The 21,454-nt window shown below is 40.6% G+C and overlaps 1 protein-coding gene across 1 annotated transcript in view; it reads right to left on the bottom strand.

The window, feature by feature from the left end:
• The window catches only part of CSMD1 (CUB and Sushi multiple domains 1), a 1,564,948-nt gene that overhangs the window by 956,585 nt on the left and 586,909 nt on the right, over positions 1–21,454 (bottom strand). The window contains exon 4 of the mRNA XM_077771883.1: positions 15,706–15,900. Within this exon, the coding sequence (XP_077628009.1) occupies positions 15,706–15,900 (195 nt within the window). The remainder of the gene's footprint in view (positions 1–15,705; positions 15,901–21,454) is intronic.

Below are 21,454 nucleotides of genomic sequence, written 5' to 3'. Positions count from 1 at the left end.
CCTAGGGTTAACACCTGAGTGTGTTCTTGCTTTCATCCCTGATCAAGTCCTAAGCCAAAGTGTTACCACTCTCTCCTCTCTCTAAATGATCATTTTCCGTTTTTATTGGATAACTGTTCTCAGCATATAGACACGTTATAATTTCCCCAATTCAAAATTTTTAAAGCAACTACCTCTTGATTCCACATCTACCTCCAGATTCCACATCCATCTCTAGCCTTATTTTTAAAAATCCATTTCCCAGTAACACATGTCAAAAACGTCTATAGCTGCAATCTTTAATTTTTTCCCATCTTCTCCTGAACCCACGTGAAACATGACCTTGTCCTTCCTGGCCCACTGCAGCTGGGCTCTTCAGGTAGCAGCCCCAATAAATCCCACAGTCAGTTTTCATGTCACACAAGCTCTCAACCACACTGGCCTATATCCATATTAATTTTTTTCATTAGGCTTTTAAAACTATTCTGTTAGTCTTGAAATAATTGCAAATTCATAAAAGTTTGCAAAAGAGTACAGAGTGATGCATATACCCTTCTCACAGTTTCCACCAATGATTACATCTTATGTATATAGAACTGTATCAAGTTTTTAAAATGGCACTGGTACAATGTGTGCATAGGATTTATTCCCTCACTTGCTTATTTATTTATTTATAAAGTTTGTTTTATTTGAGATAGTGTGAGTGGGGAGGGGCAGAGAAAGAGAGGGGGAGAGACAGAATCCCACGCAGACTCCACTCTACCAGCACAGAACCCGATGTGGGGCCCCAACTCACAAAACTGTGAGATCATGACCTGAGCCAAAACCAAGAGTCAGAAGCTTAACCAATTAAGCCACCCAGGAACCCCTCAGTAGTACTTTTCTCATGCAGCCCCATCTGGCTTCATGTCACCCTCCAATCCTGAGCATGATGCCTACAATTCCATCCTTGGGCCTTGATTCTTCCTGACCACATTCATTCCCTTGTTGGTCTCATCCAGGCCCAGTTGCATGGATTTAAATACCATTTGTGTGCTGACAGTTCTCAAATTTGTAGTTCAATTCCAGATCCCTCTTTTGAGTTCAGTTTATTTATCCAAATTCCTACATGATACATCTCTATGGATGCCTAAACACATTCCAGATTTACTCCCAAGTCATATACTTCTGATCCTTCCCTTTCCATGTCTGAAATGTTACAATCTTCTCCATGTCTAATAATGGCAGCTCCACTCTCCCACTGGCTTAGTAAAAAGACCATGGCATCACCAATGACTCTTCTATTTCTTTCACATCCCATGAGCACGGTGTCCTAAAACTCAAGGGGCCCTTTCTCCAAACTGTGTCCTTGATCCACCTGCATCTCACAGCCTTCCCTGCCACTATCATCTCTCAAAATAACATCACCTCTCACTCCGACTATTGCAATGGCTTTCTGACAGGTTCTCTGAATTGGTCCTTTCTACCATATGTTATTTTCTCAACACAGCAGGCAAGTAAGCCTCTTAAATTCTACATGAGATGATGCCACTTCTCTTCTCAAAATACTCTAGTGCCTTTCCATTTGCTCACAATAGAAGCTAATCCTATGTTAGGGACCACAGGACCCTCAGGGCCTTCTTCCTCCCACCTCATCTCTGGACTGCTGTCCTACGACCCATGCCATGCCCAGCATGCTCTGGCCACACGGGCCACTGCATGATCCCCCATCTCTCCGTGTGTCCCAGGACCGAAGCTGTGGCCACTTCCTTGTCTGGACCTCTCTCTTGATATTCTAGTAGGGCTTACTCTTACCTCCATGAGGGGTCCAAAAAATGTTACTTTTGCCAAATACAGAAGTTTCCCAGGATATAGGACTTTAGGTGCTAAAACCAGGACAGCTCTGGGCAAACCAAAGAGCTTGTCACTACAGCCCTTGGTCAAATGTCACTTTCTTAGTGAGAATGAGCATCTCTGAACACTTATTACAATTAGATGCAATGTATCTGTTTTTAGTCATCTCTTTATGTATTAATGTTATCTTTCTCCAACCAAAAATATAATTTCCACAGGAGCTGGGCTTTTTCTTTTTTTTTTTTTTTTTTTTTCCTTTGCAGCCCCACCTTTAGCAGCTAATGTACACAAACTAGAGTTTGTGGGCCACATTTGGTCCCCTGTTTTTGTAAATAAAGCTTTATTGGAACATACCACTGCCTATGTGTTTAGGTAATATCTATGGAAACTTTTCTACACAATGGCTGAATACAGTAGCTGATATAGAAACAATAATGGCTTGAAAAATATAAAATATTTACTATCTTCTCTTGATCAAAAGAGTTTACTGAGTTGATTGATAAGAGCATCTGAAAACACGTACGTCCTCGATGACTAAATATTTCTTTAAAGAATGAATGAATGAATACAAATAGTAAGCAGACATATTCTATTGGAAATCAAAAGACAATTAAGGCAACTTTGGGGCATCATTCTAATGCTACTAAATTCTCAGCAAATTAAAAGTAAATACTAAGATCGAAACTGGGAATAATTGTGGCGAAACTCATCGCGGTGTGGAAATTTGTTCAGCAAGTGTGCAAAGCATACACAGCATTCTGAGAACTCTGTCCTTAGGAAATAATTAAGCAGAAGAAACAAAGCAGTGCTATATGTACAGAGACACTAATTATAGCATTATGTACAGCCGTAAATGTTGGAAACACTCATTATGTTCAATTACAGGCAGAGAAATAACTATTAATTTGTATAATTTTGAGGATATTGAGAATAAAATGCTATCAATTAAAAGTGAAAAGTTTATGGGATAATACTAATGTCACAAAGGAAAAACAATAAAAGTAATGTGCTCTACGACTTGAGCCTTGAGAGCTTCCCAGAGCTTGGGCTGGCCTCCTTTGGTCCCTATTCTCCCTCCATTCTAGATCTTCAATGATAATGTTTACAATAATAATAGTAATTATAGGTATTGAGCACTTTGAGATCTTATTTAATCCCTGCCAGCCTTGTGAGATTAAAAGTATTAGTCTAATTTAACAGAATCAGACCCAGAGGCTTTGCAAGAAAATAGCTTATCCAAGATGTCCCAGCTAATATATGGCAAAGTAGGACCTTGAATGACCAAGTCCTTGTGTTAAACATGTCCATTACTACCGACCACAATGAATGACATTTACTTGGGAATATGTCTATATGGGTACTAGACAGCTCTACAACCAAATATGATAATAAAATGAAAATCACAGAAAAATAACTGTAAATTAATCCACAGAATTGAATAGTTGGCATACAAGCACCTTGCGATTATGCTTTAAACTTGTCACAAGATCATATGTAGTGAGATCATGTTAAATATTTTTTAAAAAGGTGTTTAGCAGAAAGCCTGTGGCATCGTAAAATGCAAAACATGTAAACCAGACTTACCACAATCTAACGTTAACATATATTTTCAATATTTCTTTGCCCCTCGCCCCCCACCCCCCCCACCGGTTTTGGTAAGCTTTACATTAGAGTGGTTTATTGCACAGTGTGCAAAGAAAAGTGCCTAAAACAAAATCGTCTAAAGCCATTCCAACTTAATTTAGAGCCAGGTTTCTTCTATGAAGATTGCCCCACTCAATCTTACTTTGTAATGCGTGGTCCTGACATGACAGATCATTTAAGACTCATTTTATGTTATTTCTGTAACATAACTGATAAAAACACAGCTGTGTTTTAAATATCACAGAATTTATAGGCCGCATAAAAAGCGTGACTTCTCTCCCTTCTCCGCCCCTCCAGCTATATCTTCCTGGCCCCTCTTTCTCCCCAGCATCACCAGCAGTGGAATGCTTGCAATTAAAAAACCTTGAGTGACATTTCAGAAAGCACTGGCAAGTGACATATTGTCATTTCCAGTCACGTTATGTAAGGCTTATAAATTAAGGAAATTTGCAGCTTAGACAGCTCTAAATGAAACACACACATACATTATTTAGCCTGTTTTATTGAAGGTATTGCTGTGATGGCTCCTGGTTCCTCAGTTCATGGCATTTTTGCTTGCTAACTATGAATCATTCTTCAAAAATAAAACACAAAGGCAACCATCTTGAAATGGATAAAATCAGTCAACTCTTAAAGAAATAAAAAAATAATAAATTAAAGGCAAAACAGCTGTCATTTTGTATTCTTGAAAACCATCACATAATAGTGACAATGTGTTTTGACACATTTAGGTGAATATTTATCTTACATGCATGTGTTTAGACAGAAATAAGGTTAGAGCTTTATGGAAACTTAGCTTTCAATAATGATCCACTTGCTATTATTTTTAATGGTGTATGGATCATGCTTTTTAACACGACAAAAGCAAACCAGTTCCCCTTAACTTCCCCCAAGGAGGAGGCATTTGGAGGTAAATGGAAGAAGCAGCAGCAGGTGAGACCTGCCTGTAGCAGCCAGCGTCTCTGTAGCCTTGGGTACGATCCCTTGCGTGTCAGGGAATTTGATTCCTCATCTACAAACTATAAATATTAACCTCACAATTTTTGGACAACATAAAATAGTATATGTAAAGTTTATGATGTGACACCTGTCATGGAAGATTTAGTCCAAATGAGATGTTTAGTCACGTTAGCTCAACTTCCCCCTTGCTTGCTTTCTTGAGTATCTCATAGTTACCTAAAAAGATTCCATTGGCTAGAAATAGAAAATAAAATACGAATAATTTGGGGCACCTGGGCAGCTCAGTCGGTTAAGCCTCTGACTTCAGCTCACGTCATGATCTCACGGTTCGTGGGTTCCAGCCCTCGCGTCGGGCTCTGTGCTGACGGCTCAGAGCCTGAAGCCTGCTTCAGATCCTGTGTCTCCCTCTCTCTTTGACCCTCCCCTGATCACACTGTCTCTTTCTCAGAAATAAATTTTTAAAAAATTTAAAAATGATAATTATTGGCCAACCACCTCTCAAATATTTTGTATCTTGCCTCAGCTGCCTCCCAACATGGTTCTGCTTGGGGCCAGAGAGCCTCCTCTGTGCTCTGACAGTGAGCCACTACTCGGCAGCACCTGTGGCATCTTGCCTTTGTGCTCAAGGGTGGGGGATTGTTGGGGGGACTCATGAAGGGTGGGGTTCAGTGAAGGATCTAAAGCTGCAAGGAAAAAAGAAGAGGTATGGACCAACTGAATCCAAAGAAATCTGTCCCCTAGAGCAGGAAGCCCACTTGAGAAAACAGACCACTGTCTGCTTTGTGTTCTCTAAGGTTGACTTACTCTGTAGAGAAATAGCTTCAGCAAATCATATTTAGCCTTTGAAATAAAAACGGGAGAAAGGCCTTACAGCCAAACAGCCCTCTACGGGCTTAAGGTTCTCCTGAACTAAGCTTACACATCAAATTTTTTCATTTGCTACACACGGTAGTCACTCCGGCAAGCAGTTATAGTCAGTGTTTGGTTGAAATCATTTGCACACCCCAGAAAATACGGAGAGCAGCAGCCACCTTTCCCTCCCGGCATCTGACTGCCTGTAGTTTTCTGCCTTCTGGGCCACGACCTCTGAGTGGCCTGTAGACCTGTGAGACATCTTCCGGCACCGCCCGTAGGAGGAGTGTCCAAGAACACTGAACATCCCACTGTCGTCTCCAGAGGCGGGGAGCCAACTGACTGTTACAATCCTGACACAGCACATCTCCAGACCAGCCATGTTCTTCCTGGCCCTTCCCAGATTTCTCGGGGCTCGGGCATGCAGCTCTCAACAAATGTAGGTTTCATGCACATTCAAATATTTGTTTCCAAATGAAAACTTAGATTCCTTTAAAGACATTTATTTCCCTTGTAAATTAGAAGGGAATGGACAGGGCATCATAGGGACAAGTGGTCTGGGTTCAGACTGTGCCTCTCCCAGTTAACTGCTGCGTGACCCCAGAAAAGTCCCACCGTGCCTTGGTGCCTCAGACTGTAAACAAGACCAGTGGTAACATAGAACTTGAACGGCGATCTTGAGAATGAAATACAAGAATACGTATAAACCATCTGCACCTGGTAATTGCTAAAGGTTTCACTACTCATCTTTTTCTTAGAACTTTACAATTTGAGTGACCAAACTGAAATCCCTATCATTGGAGAACAGATGCTACTCCATTTGCTACTTATTCAGATACCTTGAATTTGGTTGATTATTCCCTCCAGAAGAAAAGGAATGTAGAAAGAAGCTCCACCTGGACTATTGTTAAATCTATATTTTCTACACTGTCATGCTAGGTACATGCATTTGTGTATCTGCGGGCATGGTGTATATGCAACTCTTTCTTACCATTGCATTCCAGCCGTGACAAGTAAAACATAATGGCCTGTTTCTACACGGACTATGCCTTCAGCAGCCACTTAATTTCCCCTTAGTCCGAGTCTCTGTTCATTCATTTTCTCTCCTTAAATCAGCCTGAGAGATTAAAAAAATATTCCAAAGAGTATCAATGATGCATTAAAAACCCTTTAAGAGCAACTAGCACTGAGATCCTGTAGTTTACATGAATTTACTTGTAAATTGTTTGCCATGGGCTTCATTCACTTAGTTCTAAAATCTGAAGCTGTTTTCATGCCTGGAAAGGGGAGGGGGGTGCAGAAGTAGGATCAGTAATTAAAATTTACAGAATTTCACTCTGCCAGGTCTTTGCTAAGCTTTTTACCTGGATTATGTCACTTAATCTTTACAACAGACATATGAAATGGGTACTATTACACAGAGAAGGAAATTCAGACCAGAGAGAGAAAATGAGCTTGAACCAAAGCCAGGGCACAGAAGTGGTGAGGGGGATCTGCTCCCAGGTAGCAAGCAAGCAGCGGAGAGCCCATACACATTCATGGGCTAAAGACTTCGCAAGGCGCTTAGCGTATGTCATTGCATTTAATCCTCGTACTAATACTGAGAAGAGCATCTTTTCAAAACACTTGGCTTCTTCTATACATAATTCTGTGTAGGGATTGGGTTTGTGGCCTCTGGAGCGAAGTCGTTAGGACTAGGCCTCACCTGTATGGTTTTCTGTCTTTGCGAACATCTTACTGTACTACGTACAATAGTTCCCAGTTGGGGAAGAACTCTAAGAAAGGCATGTATTGTGCTTCCAGCAACGTGGATCATGAGTGCTAGGTCCCAGAATTAAATCCAGCTCTTTCCTCCCCTAGGATGAGTCTTATTTATTTTTATCTTGCCTACTTTTGGAGTCACATATACACCGAAGAGTTTCCAGTTCTTTGCTTACTCAACTAGCTACTCTGCACCTTCTTCTAAGTTTTCCATAACCTTCATTCATCAGACCCCAATGTCATTTGTTCCAAAAGGAAGACAGTGTCTGAAATGAGTTCCCTTTTGAGAAATCTTTTTGGATTAATCAAGAGCCAGCTCACTCTTATCTCTTGCCTAAACTAATTTTAAAAATAGACTCTACTTTCCGATACCATTCAGCTCAAATCTGTTTCAGCAATTGCTGAGAAGTTAAAGGAAGAATTCCAATCAGTCTGTGACAGAGATTTGTATACTTGAGACCCATTGTCTTATGAGTCCTTATCATCAACCTACATCTATATATTGAATCGACATCATAAGTGAAAATGAAACCCACTCAGCGCCAGAACTCCAAATGCATTAACAACTGGTGTGGAAGGAACAAAGGATACTATAATTCTTCTGCCTGCAAACTCTGAGCCATTTGAAATAGTAGCCCCACGGGGGCCTATATGGTGAAGGAGAACCTAAAATGTTGCTGTTTCACACTAGGTAGGTTGTAATTGTAAAGTGCACACCAGATTCTGACGAACAGCATGGAAAAAAATGCAAACGACTTCACTCATGTTTTATACTGATTATGCGTTGAAACAGTCACCTTTGGACTGTGCTGGGTTAAGAAAATGCACTATTATTTCACCTGTTTCTTTTTACTTTATCAATGTCGTTATTAGCAAATTTTGATTACACGGTCGGCTCATGCTTCTGGGTTGCACCATGTTTCTACTGGAAAATGCCATTCTACATACTGAGGAATTGGCTATTATTAGGCATGTGGCCCCTTAAGATCTGCCCTAGGGATGACTGTCATAGCCCCCACCCGCTCCATCACAGATGGTGAGAAGGCACGGGGACACAACCACAAATTTGAACAAGTGTGTCTGTGGCATTTTTCCACACCACATGCATTCTTCTCCCCAAGAAGATAATGAACTATGAAAATAGTATCTTCCTTAAAAAAAATGTTTCACTTGTGTTTCCTTTCTTAGGAACCTCTCCATTTTCTCTTTTGACATATGCCTGGAAATTTTTTTTTTAATTTTTAGTTTGAGTTAATCTCTTCAAACTTCAAAACCCACTTACCTACTTGTGTGTGTGTCTGTGTGTGTGTGTGTGTGTGTGTGTATCTGTATGTGCATGTGTGGAGAGAGAGAGAGAAGATATATGTCAGCAGAAGCCAAAGATATGCTTAAAGTAATGAAACAATGCTTTAACAATTCTGGGAAGAGCTGTTTTCCACATACAATTTTATACTCAGCTATAATATCCATCAGTGTGGATGCAGACAAAGACATCTGCGGGCACACTGAGGCTCAAGGGATTTTCCTCAGGAGCAAGCATTCTTAGAAAGCTTATTTGGGGTGAAACAAGGAGAAAGGATGATAGTGGATTAAGAAAGAGAGAGAAGATTGAGTGGGGTAGTGAAGAAGAGCCCTAGACCCAATGTAGAGCCCTCTGAGGAACAGTACAGGGAGGGGGGAATGGGGCTGGGGAAATGAAGGCAACAGAGCTATTGACACGGCCATGGAAGTCCAAGATCCTGGGGGCAGTAGCAACTAGACATTTCAGGATCAACTGTATGTGGAAGAAGCAGCAGCTGAATTTAAGAGAGAGTCAGTGGCCTTCAGGATAAAGAACAGAGTTTGCTCCTAGTAACAACTCGAAGAAGTGTAAAGCAGAAGACATCTGGATTATAGTGACAGAGCTTAAATTTTATCGATCCACAAGGGAAAAATAAAGATAATTCAAAATTTTAGGAAGGCAGTCGGCATGAACAAGCCCGGCCATTTACTTAATCTGTTTTTCTCTTCTTCCTGACTTTATAGCTGATCTGATTCCTAGCCTCCCTTCCAGTGAAGTACGAACACAATGGCAGGGCCGAACAAACACAGTCAATATACAGGGACTTGCTCCTACAGACCCCAGCTCTGTCTTCCCTCTGCCAAATGGATGGAGACAATGCTGGCAACGATTCAAAGTCAGATAGAGAAGCCCCCACATTACCACCAGCATCGGAACCAACTTCAGTCAGGAACACTCACCTGGGGTTTAACACGAGCACACACAGTATTTGTGACTGAGCCTGCTGGTGTTACGTTCACTAAATAAGCTATACTAGATAGCCTTGGTCCAAATACGAAACAGAAGTAATTATGGCATTGTTATGAATAATTGAGGCTGAGAAAGAACTCATCTGAACTCTGAGAGGCACGGGGAGTGAGATATTGGATTACAGAGGAGGCAGTCTAATTACAGGCATAACACTTATGCGGTGAAAAATATTTACACAGTTATAATAATATGAATGTTGTTTATTGCTTTTCAGCCTTTAGACAAGTTAAGAAGGACTTAATTATGATTATAACATAAAATATAAATGTTAACAACTTTGATATTGCAAAAGTTCCATTACAGCCGACAGAATACAGGAGGAGGAAAGGATTAGAAGATACACCAGAAAGAGGGAGGCCAGCCTAATTATTCTCTGTTCTTGCTGCATCTCCCTGTAACTTCCCCCCATCCCCACCCCCACCCATAAAGCCTCACTGGGGCTTTGACTTCTGGGTCTGTCCCTGTTTCTACCATTTTTTGTACCTCAGAAACCAATGCTGGGAACAGACTGTGGTGGCCACCAAGGGACTCTAAGACAGGAGTTGGTGGGACTGAGGATGGTGGACGTGAGCCTCCACCAGCTCGCAAATGGGGATGGGGGTGGGGGGATGGGGACTGCCAGCCCAAAGCCAGAACCAGGATGCTCTGGGATGCAGGCTCACACCTGAGCCAGAAGAGCCAGGCTCCAAAGATCACCAATGAGCTGCCCCAGTTTCCTGCCTCCATTGGCCAATCAGGACAAGGCCCTTCAACCAATCAGGATGAAGCACCTCTTCCTCCTTACATGTTGGGCAGGAGCTGGGATTCTCTCTACGTAAGCAGGGCCCTGCAGTGTTTGCAGAGGCCAGCCAAACTGCTATTTGGCAGTGCTCTCTCTTTGAGCTCAAGCTGTAGCCCCAGTGAAGACTTGCCTGCACCTTCGGGGGGAGGGAGTAGAAGAAAAGACATATCATGTATTATTATCATTTTTTAACTTTTTAATGTTTATTTGAGAGAGAGAGTGAAGAATGTGAGCGAGGGAGGGGCAGAGAGAGAGGGAGACACAGAATCCGAAGCAGCTCCAGGCTCTGAGCTGTCAGCACAGAGCCCCATACAGGGCTGGAACCCACCACACGTGAGATCATGACCTGAGGCTCAACTGACTGAGCCACCCAGGTGCCTCTGTATTATTTAATCTTTTAAAGATAATATACAGAAACCTAAAATTGGGATAAACAAGACACAGTGTATGGGAGTGATAGCAGTATGTCCATACTCGTAGGAAGATGTGAATCAAAAATAAACATTAAAAAATAAAACTGATTAAGAAAGAACAGTATAAGAAGTTATAATAGTAACAAAAAATAGTTAAATGTTATCGAAATGTCTGTGGCACAAAAATATGGCAGTTTCGATGGCCTGTTTCTTTTCCCAGCAATCCCTTTACTACTGCAGTTATTTTTTTAAATTATGTGCAGAGGCCACTTATATTGAACAAATTTTAGTAAGAGGATGATATATCAACTGTCTTGCTCTAATGTCTAAGTCATAAATTTACAACTTATGTCAGCACCATTTAAAATGTCTTTACCTTTATTATAAGAAAAATACTGCTTTCCCTGCCTACATTCCAAGGTGATTAGAGATATAAACAGGTTTATGAATTTATGGACTTGGGCATATTTACAAATTGAAATTGTAGAACTATAATTTCCTTAGATTTTTTTTTCAAGTTTACTGTATTTAGTTTTTGAGAGAGAAAGAGAGAGCGCAAGAGGGAGACAGAGAATCCCAAGCAGACCCCACACTGTCAGTGCAGAGCCCAATGGGGGGCGTGTAGTCACGAATGGTGAGATCATGACTTGAACTGAATTCAAGAGTCAGCTGCTTAACCGACTGAGCCACACAAGCACCCCTATAACTATGATCTTTAAATGTTTTTCTATGGCGGTTCATAGGACGTGTGCACGAAATAAAGACTGACCTATGAAGTGCAGAATATACAACAACGAGTTACTCAGGACAGCTGGTAATTGGGAATGTCCAGAGCTATGACTTCAGGGATCTCCACTCTGCAATATTAAGAATTATTTAGTGAAGCACTTTGCATATACAAAGTGCTCTGTCATTGAAAGCATGAGGGCACATGAGAGGTGTGTGGGGAACCAAGGGCATGCATCTCTGGCCGGAGTGGACTAGCGTTTGCTTAGAGCTGGCTTATTTCAAACAGCGTATGTCTGATGCGACTGTCCTATAGTTTATGCTCTGCATAAACGATCTTAATCTCCTCCAGGCCTGGCCAGAGCTCATATCCTCAAACATCCCTCGAGTCTACATATTCCCTGTGTGATTGTATACCTAGATTTAGGCAGCTGGTGTCAGATCACACTAATACTTAAAAAATGAAGTCCAGAATCCGAGAGTTGCAGGGTCTAAAGAGAGGCGGGAAAGGAGTGACTTACCCACTTCATTCTGGATGAACGTGACTTGAGGACCACTTTCTCCCCTAGGGACCTTCGAATAAGATCACTGTTTCTAAAAAAGGAGCCTGTTCCGAACGCAGCTCCTTACCTACGTCCTTCCTGTGTGAGGACACCGCAGATCTAGAGACAGCTGCTGGCCGTTCAGTTTCTATTCAAAAAGAATCCTTCCTCTTTTGGATTTCATACTCTGTGGCCCCCCAGTGTCCTGGTGGCCTAAGTAATTTGTGATATATCCTGACCCCTCGTGTTCTAGTCTATTTTATTTAATAAAACAGTAGGGGAAGCCTAAAGCAAATTGAGAAGGCCCTTCAATTCTGAGCTGAGAGCACCTGTTACTAGGTCGCTGTAGTTCCCTTTTCTATTTCTCCGCTAAATGCCCACCCTAGCTGCACACACAAGACAGCAAATCTCTGCAAAGACTGGGAGAGACAACAGACCATGGGCAAGAATGAAATACAATTAACGAAGATTTAGACATTAAGTTGAAAACACCAGGGTAAATGAAGAAGACTGACATGTGAGTGCTCCAGAAGAGCAGTATCCAAAGTCGCATCCTGGGGGGAACGTCCGTGTGATGCTGGGCTCCCATTCGGAAGAAGAGCTGGCTGGCCTCCCATTTTATGATGTATTGATTTTATTAAATAGATGATTCTATCATTTTTCTTTAAAGGCTATCATGTGACGCTAGAAAGGATACACACCTTTAAGTATATCATTGTTCAGGTTAAAGGCTGCCATTTGACATTCCACATACATTTCTCAACAGTGGCGAAAAGTCATTGTAATGGGAGCATAGTGGTGTTACCGTTAGTAATGCTATCAATCCTCCTGCAATTCCCGGAACGAAATAACTAGAATGTTGGGGAAGCAGAAAATATACTCATTTCATTTTCATAAATTACCTAAACCTGCTTTACTGAAATTCATTCCTGTGTCTCCTAGAGATGCCACAACTACTCATTTATAAGAATTAGATCACTGATTTCTTTTTCCTTATAATTCACTTATCCAATTCAAGGAGAAACTGTGTTGCAGCCTTCAAATTTGTTTTATAAAATAATTATACCTAATTTAATGCCCTTTGAAATGCTACTAGCCTGAGCACTGGGAAAAGCAAAAGGTAAGCAAAATGTAATATGTAACAGAGGAGAAAAAGTATTTATCCTGATAAAAGCATCTTAATATAGTTGGAATTAAATAAATTGGTGACAGAATAAGGATTATAAGCTTAAAGTTATATTAACTTTGACTTTAAAAAAGGTGTATAATTGTGGAATTAGTAAGGACCCTTCAATTAAGAAGAAAACTCCCTGGGGGAGTGTGGGCCAGAAAGAAGCTGTCACGGCTACTGCTAATATTTATTTTTGCATTTTCAAGTTTATAATGACTCCTTATTTGCTACTCAACATGTTTCTAGACCTCTACTAAGTTCTTGAATGGGAGGAACAGATACAGAAGTAAGGGGAAATAGCTGTAGACTAGGCTCAATTTTAATGTAGAGAGGGATCAAGGATACTGTTACAAAGTTTGTATGACTTAGAGACTATTAGCTGGGAGGCGTTGGAGAAAAAATATTAAGACATTATATTCCTATATAAACTAGAAACAAAATAAACGCTATAGACAAAAGGACTTTTTTAAAGCAATCTGAAAAGACGCTGCAGTGTAAGAAGTGACAGAAATTTGGACACGAGTGTGAACTTGATAACTTAGTAAGATTTATGGCCATAAGGGAGATAAATATAACAGGATAATAAAAAGCAAATTTTTGGAATTAAGCATGGAGAGGTATATTGGGAAGGAATTCTTTGGGAAAACCACGTGGTTTTTAGGGTTTGCGGGTTTCTGTGGCATAAACATCCCCCCATGGTATGAGGAATGCAGAGCAAAAGAGAGGCTTTGAGGAAACCCAGCACCAGTCAGCTCTAACAGAATGTCCCATGTGGGGAGAAACGCGTTAAGTCTGTGTCTGAGAACACAGACAGATGACGTTTACAGTTCAGGTAAGCAGGGTTATCACGAGGCACATTGGTAGCCACGTTGAGAAGTTGGCTCTCCATTCCTCCTGAGTCACTGATGGGGTCTGGCTGAAAGAGGAAGGGGTGAGGCAGATGCGTGTGTTGGAAAGGAGTAGGGAGTAGGTGTCAGATGGAAACCGAGAATCTATGCATGGAGCTGGTTTAGCCAACTTGAAGTGTGTCTGGGTGAAAAGAAAACAAAAAAGCTATCTGGCATAGAGCAGTGGGAGAGGGAGCAGAGGTTAGCGAAAGGCAGTGAGAAAGGAAAGCAGTGGCATACAGGGAATAATAGAACGAAGCTGGAGTAGCCCCAAAGTTTATCCAGAGAGGATGAGAACGATGGTGGGGACAAGGAAGAAAGCAGATATTTAAGAGATCCAACTGATGTCCTTAAATGGGATCTATTAGTTGAGAATTGGTGGGGGGAAAAAACACAAGGGAAATTGGACAAAGTTCTGGACTTTGAGTACATCGCTCTTTGGACAAGACGGAAAATCATAGCAGTAAGAAGACAGAGAGAGTGAGAGACGAGAGAACACAGACTTCAGAAGCACACAGAGGAAATCGGCATTTCCAGAGGAATACCAGACAGTGGGAACAGAAAACTTTCCGGGTAGGATTTACTCTAGGGGAGAGGAAGAATTTGAACATCTATACCTGAACGCCGCCAACTACGAGCTGAAACCCCTTGAGCAAGTCACATTTCTTAACCTCAGATGCCTCAGCAGCAAAATGAGTCTTTAATAAAATACCTATTTGTGGAGATGAAACGTGAACAAGAAATGTCTGAGCCATCAAAAGCGATCAGTCTGTACCAGCTCCCAGTGGGAGTTACAGGAATAGAGACAGCAATACGCCGTCATCTCGTAATTAGCATCAGAGAGATCTTAGGAGACTACAAAATTTAACAGGAAAAAAAAAAAACTTAGAGAAAACGTCCATTAAATAGCAGAGACTAAACTATAAGCATGCCTACGGTGACAGTATGCTGTCTGAAGCGGACTTGCACCTGACCCTGTGAACTTGGATTCGTGTGCTTGCTTGCGGGCACAGATTAGAAGCCGCACATGGGTGTGAGTCTTCAAACCTCATATGCACACTGTCCCTGGAACCTTTTGAAAATAAAACTTCTGTTTCTTTATCTGTTAACTGAGTGTCAGTTCCTATTGTTTCTGTGGTTGTTCTGAGCATTAAATGATATGATCCAAGTATAGTGCTCAGCACGTTTTCTGGCCTCACATGAAGGCCGTAATAAATGTTGGCCACACTTTTCTTTTTGAAACCCTCAGATGAATTTTTCTGAGGAAAGTCAGAACTTAAGTGTTACAGGAGTCTCTTTCCTAAATTTGATGGATCAGTGAAATCATGTTTTGGAAAAGTTTAAAAATTGTAGGACGTCAGGAGAGTAATTGTAACCTTGCCCCCAAATCATGCCGCTGAACACTTGGATAGAGTGTATACCTTTATCATCACCTTATTTCCAGGGTCTAAGAGTGTTGGAAAAGTCTTTAAAAGGTATCATTTAATCATCAAGTGGTGTCTGTCATTTTTAATGAGAACAACAGGTAAGAAAGGAGCCATCCAACCAAGGACATAAATGTGCACAGTGAATCTTAGCATCTATGGCAACAGGTGACAGCATTATGCAGAAGGCTGTAGAATGTGACAAACAGCATGAAGAAAAATTTGGATGTTTAAGGAACACATGCAAATCTCCTATCAGCTTCACAGGGCGCAGCCATAGCTTCTCGGGTTACATGTGACATGGCTTCTGGGAATCAGTCCCCGCAGGATATGAATTCTCTTTGTTTAGTGGAAACTTTTACCCCATCAGTACCAAAGCCTTACTCTAGGTTCACGGCACATCTGGTCATCTGGTACGTACCCCTGCAAAATGGAGCGGGAAAGTCCCAGGACGCACCATTCCCAGGGCTGACAATGCAGGTCAGAGTCGCATGGCCTTCCAGGATATAGCCAGAGAGACAGCTGTACCGGATCTTGTCTCCGATGTTGAATCTTGTGCCATGGAGAACTCCTTTGAGGATCTCCCCAGGATTTCCACATGTGTGGCTGGGCAGAACTAGTGAAAGAGAAACAAAAGGAGAATGAAAAGTCAGAGATTTTTCGGTCGATATCAATTTATAGCATGAAGCCTGCACTGCATTTGAACTATTCAGATTAGCAAAGCTAGCGCACAACCATTTCATCTTGCTTGAGAAAATAAACAGAGAAAATGTACTTTTTTAAAATAACATCTGCCATTTAACCCTTTATAAGATTATTTTAATTTTTTAAATGATTTTATTTATTTCTGAGAGAGAGACACACAGCATGAGCAGAGGATGGTCAGAGAGAGTGGGAGGTACAGAATCTTAAGCAGGCTCCAGGCTCTGAGCGAGCTGTCAGCACAGAACCCGACGCGGGGCTCGAACCCACGAACTGTGAGATCATGACCTGAGCCCAAGTCGGGCACTTAACCGACTGAGCCACCCAGGTGCCCCTATAAAATTATTTTAAAAATAGAAATAAATGCATTTGAGAAGAGGGAGAAATGCAGTTCTGTGTCCGGTCTTCTAGATGATGTCTACATTATTTTTCTAATTATGAGATTCTCCAGTCTCATGGAGTTAGCAGACAGATAACACAGTAGGATACGGACATCTGAATGAGCTGTATCAGAAATATAGCATGTATGAATATTTATGCCATATTTATCTTCACTCCTTTAGGACTAGCACAACCAAATACGCATCACTAATCCATGTTTAATCAACATTTCATGGATATCCCACTGAATTAAAGAATAAATGGAAGACTTCATTCGTGAATCTATCTGACTTAAAAATGTACCACTAGTCTATTCCAACTTGTCTGTTAGGCTTCATGCATTTATAGTGTCTGATTCACAACAAAGTTTTAGCCATTGGTTTTGGCAAAGCAAGTATTATATTCATTTGCTTGTCAGTAAGAAAGCCCTGATTCCGTTCTTTCTTGACCTGCTCACTTTTTATGTGGATAGGATTGTCTGGCTAACTCAATTGCTTTGAAACCTCATTGATTGGAGGCCATTCCATACTCAGAACATAATTTTCAACCTAAGTGACTCTATTAGGTTAAATGGATGAAGTTGATGATTGGTGGTGGTGGCCCATATTTTTCTAGTTTAAATTTAGCATACAATCAGTAAGTCGGATCTATCATGATGTACTGAAATAAACCAAGCAGACTGTCACTTAAAAAAGAAATGAATTCCAAAAAGCATTTCCAATAGACAAATTAGATTATTTTATATGTCTATCCTTTTTTTTAACATGGACATGGCAAGTGTATTTGGAAATATATGTATAAATATTGTCATATATGATGTTTTCTTTATTTGTGAGTGGAGAAATAAAACTTTCCCAGTGACTGGGGAGGGAATTTAAGGGATTTCCAAAATGATTTTTATTACAAATTAGTCAAATATGTATAAAATAAGCTATATAGAAACACTTCGAAAACACTACCACTGAGATATTTAATATTGACATGTTTATGAAATCACAGTCTACATAGTCATAGGGTGCTCAGATCTAGTTTTTAAAAAGTAGTTTGTGAAACCAGTCTACAGAAACCTGTTTGATATAACACGATAGAGAACCAGTTCACGATAATCCACAATCTTCTTTGTTGCCTTTTATATAAAAAAAAAAAAGCCTGGGGGCGCCTGGGTGGCTTAGTCGGTTAAGCGTCCGACTTTCGCTTAGGTCATGATCTCGCGGTTCGTGGGTTCGAGCCCCGCGTCGGGCTCTGTGCTGACTGCCAGCTCAGAGCCTGGACCCTGTTTCAGTCTGTGACTCCCTCTCTCTCTGACCCTCCCCTGCTCATGCTCGTTCTCTCTCTCTCTCTCCTGGAAATAAATAAAAAACATTTTAAAAAAATCTAAAAAAAAAGAAAGTCTGTATTTAATTCCACACTCACTATCGATAACACAATGGGTATTTTTAAAATGTTTAACAAGATCGTTTGGCATTTAACAGTCTCTGGCTTTTCTTTTTCTAAGTTTTGTAAAAAAATGTTTTATTTTTGAGAGAGAGATAGAGACAGCATGAGCAAGGGAGGGTCAGAGAGAGAGGGAGACACAGAATCCAAAGACAGGCTCCAGACTCTGTGCTGCCAACACAGAGCCCGACACGGGGCTCAAACCTGTGAACCACGAGATCATGACCTGAGCTAAAGTCGGACGCTTAACCGACTGAGCCACCCAGGCGCCCCTGTCTCTGGCTTTTCCAAGGTAGAAATTTACACTTCTTTCTTGGAGGACCATTTCAGTTCATAACTCAGGGCGCCTGCCCTCCAAGAGTAGCAAGGGACCTGACAGCCAGACACAGGAACGGCAGGGGCTGAACTTCTATCACCAATGGAGAGAGAGGGGGTGGGGGACAATATGTGCTTAGGAATGCTTTTGCTGTTTTCCTTCCTTGTCCAAGAATATTTAGAATGAACAAGTCCTTCCTTGCCTTTTTTAAAGGGCTTTTATTATTTTCATTAAGTGGTGCTAAGACTTCTTATTAGAAGTTACATGTTCACTTCAGATTGTGTCCAGAAAAATGGTCTCCCCAAAGAGGAGAAGTATCAACATAAATCTGTCAAAAATCTTTAAAACCCGCTAAAGATAACCACAATACATGACTCTTTTCAGAACTGGAAAAACCAAATGAGCCATTCTGTGAGTTGAATGTGGCCTGGACAACTTTTCTATCCATCTATTAAAAACAGCAAGAAATCATTTTTAACGATTAGCTTTAGCACAGATAATGTAACTGACTTTTGTTCAGAAAGACCATGGTAACCAAAGCACAATATGAAAGAGATCAAAGGGAGTTGCTGCTGCATGAACAAACACCATTCCGTATTACCTATTTAAGACCTATTTACTACATTTAAAGAAATGTGTAATGCCATATGTTAAACCTGACTGTGCACTGATACTGCTAAGAAGTACAAAATTGCATGCCTTTGAAATGCTTAAAGGAAAAGAAGAAAAATCATTCCTGAAAATAAGGTTCTCCCCCAGTGGAGTTCTGAAAAGAAAACATCCATGTCTTAAAACTTTTAACAGAGTCGAATGGAATACTTTCACCGGTGCCGCTCATGCCCATTGAAGCCCCGTGCAGAGAGAGACAGCACTGTTTTGGGGCCACACCAAAAATCTTTGACGGATTTTGTTCTTGTTCTTGTCTACAGATTTTGTCTGTATTTTAACATCTTGACAATTGCATTCAAATTCAGAATACGTTCACCCAACACGCATGGCCTTGTTTTCAACCAACAATAAAACGGAAAGCAAAGAGATGCTGCTTGTGCTCTTATTGCCTCTGTTAATCTACTAAAAATGTGTCTGCATTAGTATCTATTTCACGGGGGACAGTGTGATGATTGAATGAGGCAACGCAGGTCTCAAAATACCCGCTCTGTGTGACTCTATCATTGGATCACATTGCCACCGGCTGCCTCCAGTTTAGACCCGGAATTGCTCTACATCTGTGTCTATATGGTGTGTGGAATGACATCCAGCTCTCAGCGGGAACTTGCTAAATCTGTATTTGTTCAATCAAGCGGTAAATAAAAATATGAATATAAAGTACCTCATGTATTCTTCTAGATATATGTACAACGAAGAGTCCCATAGTTTGTAGCATGATGGGAACAGAAAAATAGCCAATGAGTTTTCAAGAACCATCTGAATGAGGTGACATTTCATAAAGAATGAATCAGAAATAAATTGTCACTGTAAGCCATTTATTTCCCCCTAATTTAACTAAAAATGTAAATAGGACTCAGAGGCTTAAAATGAATTAACATTTTTAAGGCAAAATAACTTAGCAAATGGGAAAAAGTGATTAAAAACTAGCTTTTAAGGTTTAAAGTTACTAGTTGATGGGACAAAGTTCGACATTTATGATTTGGGGAATAAGGATTTTATTGTCAAGCAACATGATTTTAGGGAAAAATATTGAAGTTTTAATGTGAACAACTGTGACAAGCAAATAGAAAAAAAATTGAGGATGAATTCAAATACTTTCAGTTGCAAAGAAAACAGCAAAAATGCACACATTATAAAAACATTTTCAAGTTCATTAAGCCCTTATCACAATACCCTAAATTGTGAAAAAAAGTGGATGAAAATAATTATAGTTCTATACAAAGATTTAAGACAAAGACATGCAAAAATTGCCAAGAATCCAAGGGCTGGGAAAAACTGATTTAAAATAAATTCGACCCGAATGGCATTTCTGCCAATTTCATTTTAACTAATTTTTCCCCCAGTTTCCCTGACGATCATGAATGTCCCTTTGTGTCTCCCATGGTAATGAGTACACATTAAGTATTTAGTAAATACTTATTGAATTGACTTGAACTCTAATTTTAATTCCCTTAAATCCTCCCTTGAAGTAATTTGCACTGTTTCCCATGGATGCTTTAAGAAAGAAATTCTTATTTGGGTAATGGGAATTCAGCACCCAGCGCATACATTTGGTAATGGGAAAGCATTTCTTGAAAGGCGCTCAGGGCACAGTTCCTTCTTCCCATGGCAGAACTCATTCCACCAGACCTCATGAAGCCCAGCTGATACACCCAGGGCTTGAAACACAGGCTGTCATTCTAATTATGCTCATGGAAATTCTCTTCATAACGCTTTTGATTTGGCAAGTGCATATGGTCACAACTCAGTGACTTCATTAGGCTATCACATCAACCTTTAACCCAACTGTTTAAATGATGAAATGGATGTCATATCAAATCCTTTTCCAGAAGAAAAGTGAAAACATGATGCCAAAATAAAATACAACATTAGTATTCATTACAGATGGACAAAAGGCCAGTGAACAGGAGTTTGAAATTCATCAGAAGAGAGGCAGCAGTTTTTCACAGTCTTTGCACAATCAATGAAATTTCACTGGGTGCAATCACTTGGAAACCGGGTCCCGGAGGGTGAACGTCAGGCTCTTTGTTTACACTTTGCCTTTCCAGGAGTCTCACTGCAGCTCAAGGAAATAAAACTTCAAATACCCACCTGGCACACAACATGTGAAATGTAAACTAATGATAAGAGATGTGTTTGTCCGCGGACTGTGTGCTCTGCACTCCCCCACCCACAACCTTTGGGAAGGATGAAAAAAATATGGTTATGTATTTTTCAGAAAGCCTTTAAAACTCAGATTCTCAAGTCTTAAAACCTGACGTCTATTCTTGGTACGGGCTCTTTAAATCATGGACAGTCTCTGAAACAAGAAGAGAGGGAGACGGAAGTGATAGCCTCAAACATCATGAGGATTTCCCAGGAGGCAGCAATTAATGTTTTCTGCTCCCCAAGTCACCATCTTCATGGTGGAAGAGAAATACCACATGAATACTATTACTTTAAAAAGTGACAGTAGCCATAACAGAAGAATTAAAAATGGAGGTGAGTTTTAGGTATATTTAGAGGTGTTAAGTTTGGCCAAATGAGAATGGAAAGGTCATCTCTAAACAAGGGAAGCAGTCAAGTGTATCTGTAGCAAAGTCTATCACGTGGTGGGTTTTGAAACGGGATGGGCTTGTACTCCTCCTTCAGAAACAGATGGCTCAATTTTGGACACGTTACCTAAATC

Source organism: Crocuta crocuta, unplaced genomic scaffold (assembly GCF_008692635.1).
Source record: "Crocuta crocuta isolate KB4526 unplaced genomic scaffold, BGI_CrCroc_1.0 scaffold111, whole genome shotgun sequence".
Taxonomy (NCBI): domain Eukaryota; kingdom Metazoa; phylum Chordata; class Mammalia; order Carnivora; family Hyaenidae; genus Crocuta; species Crocuta crocuta.
This window is presented reverse-complemented; position numbering and strand designations above follow the sequence as displayed.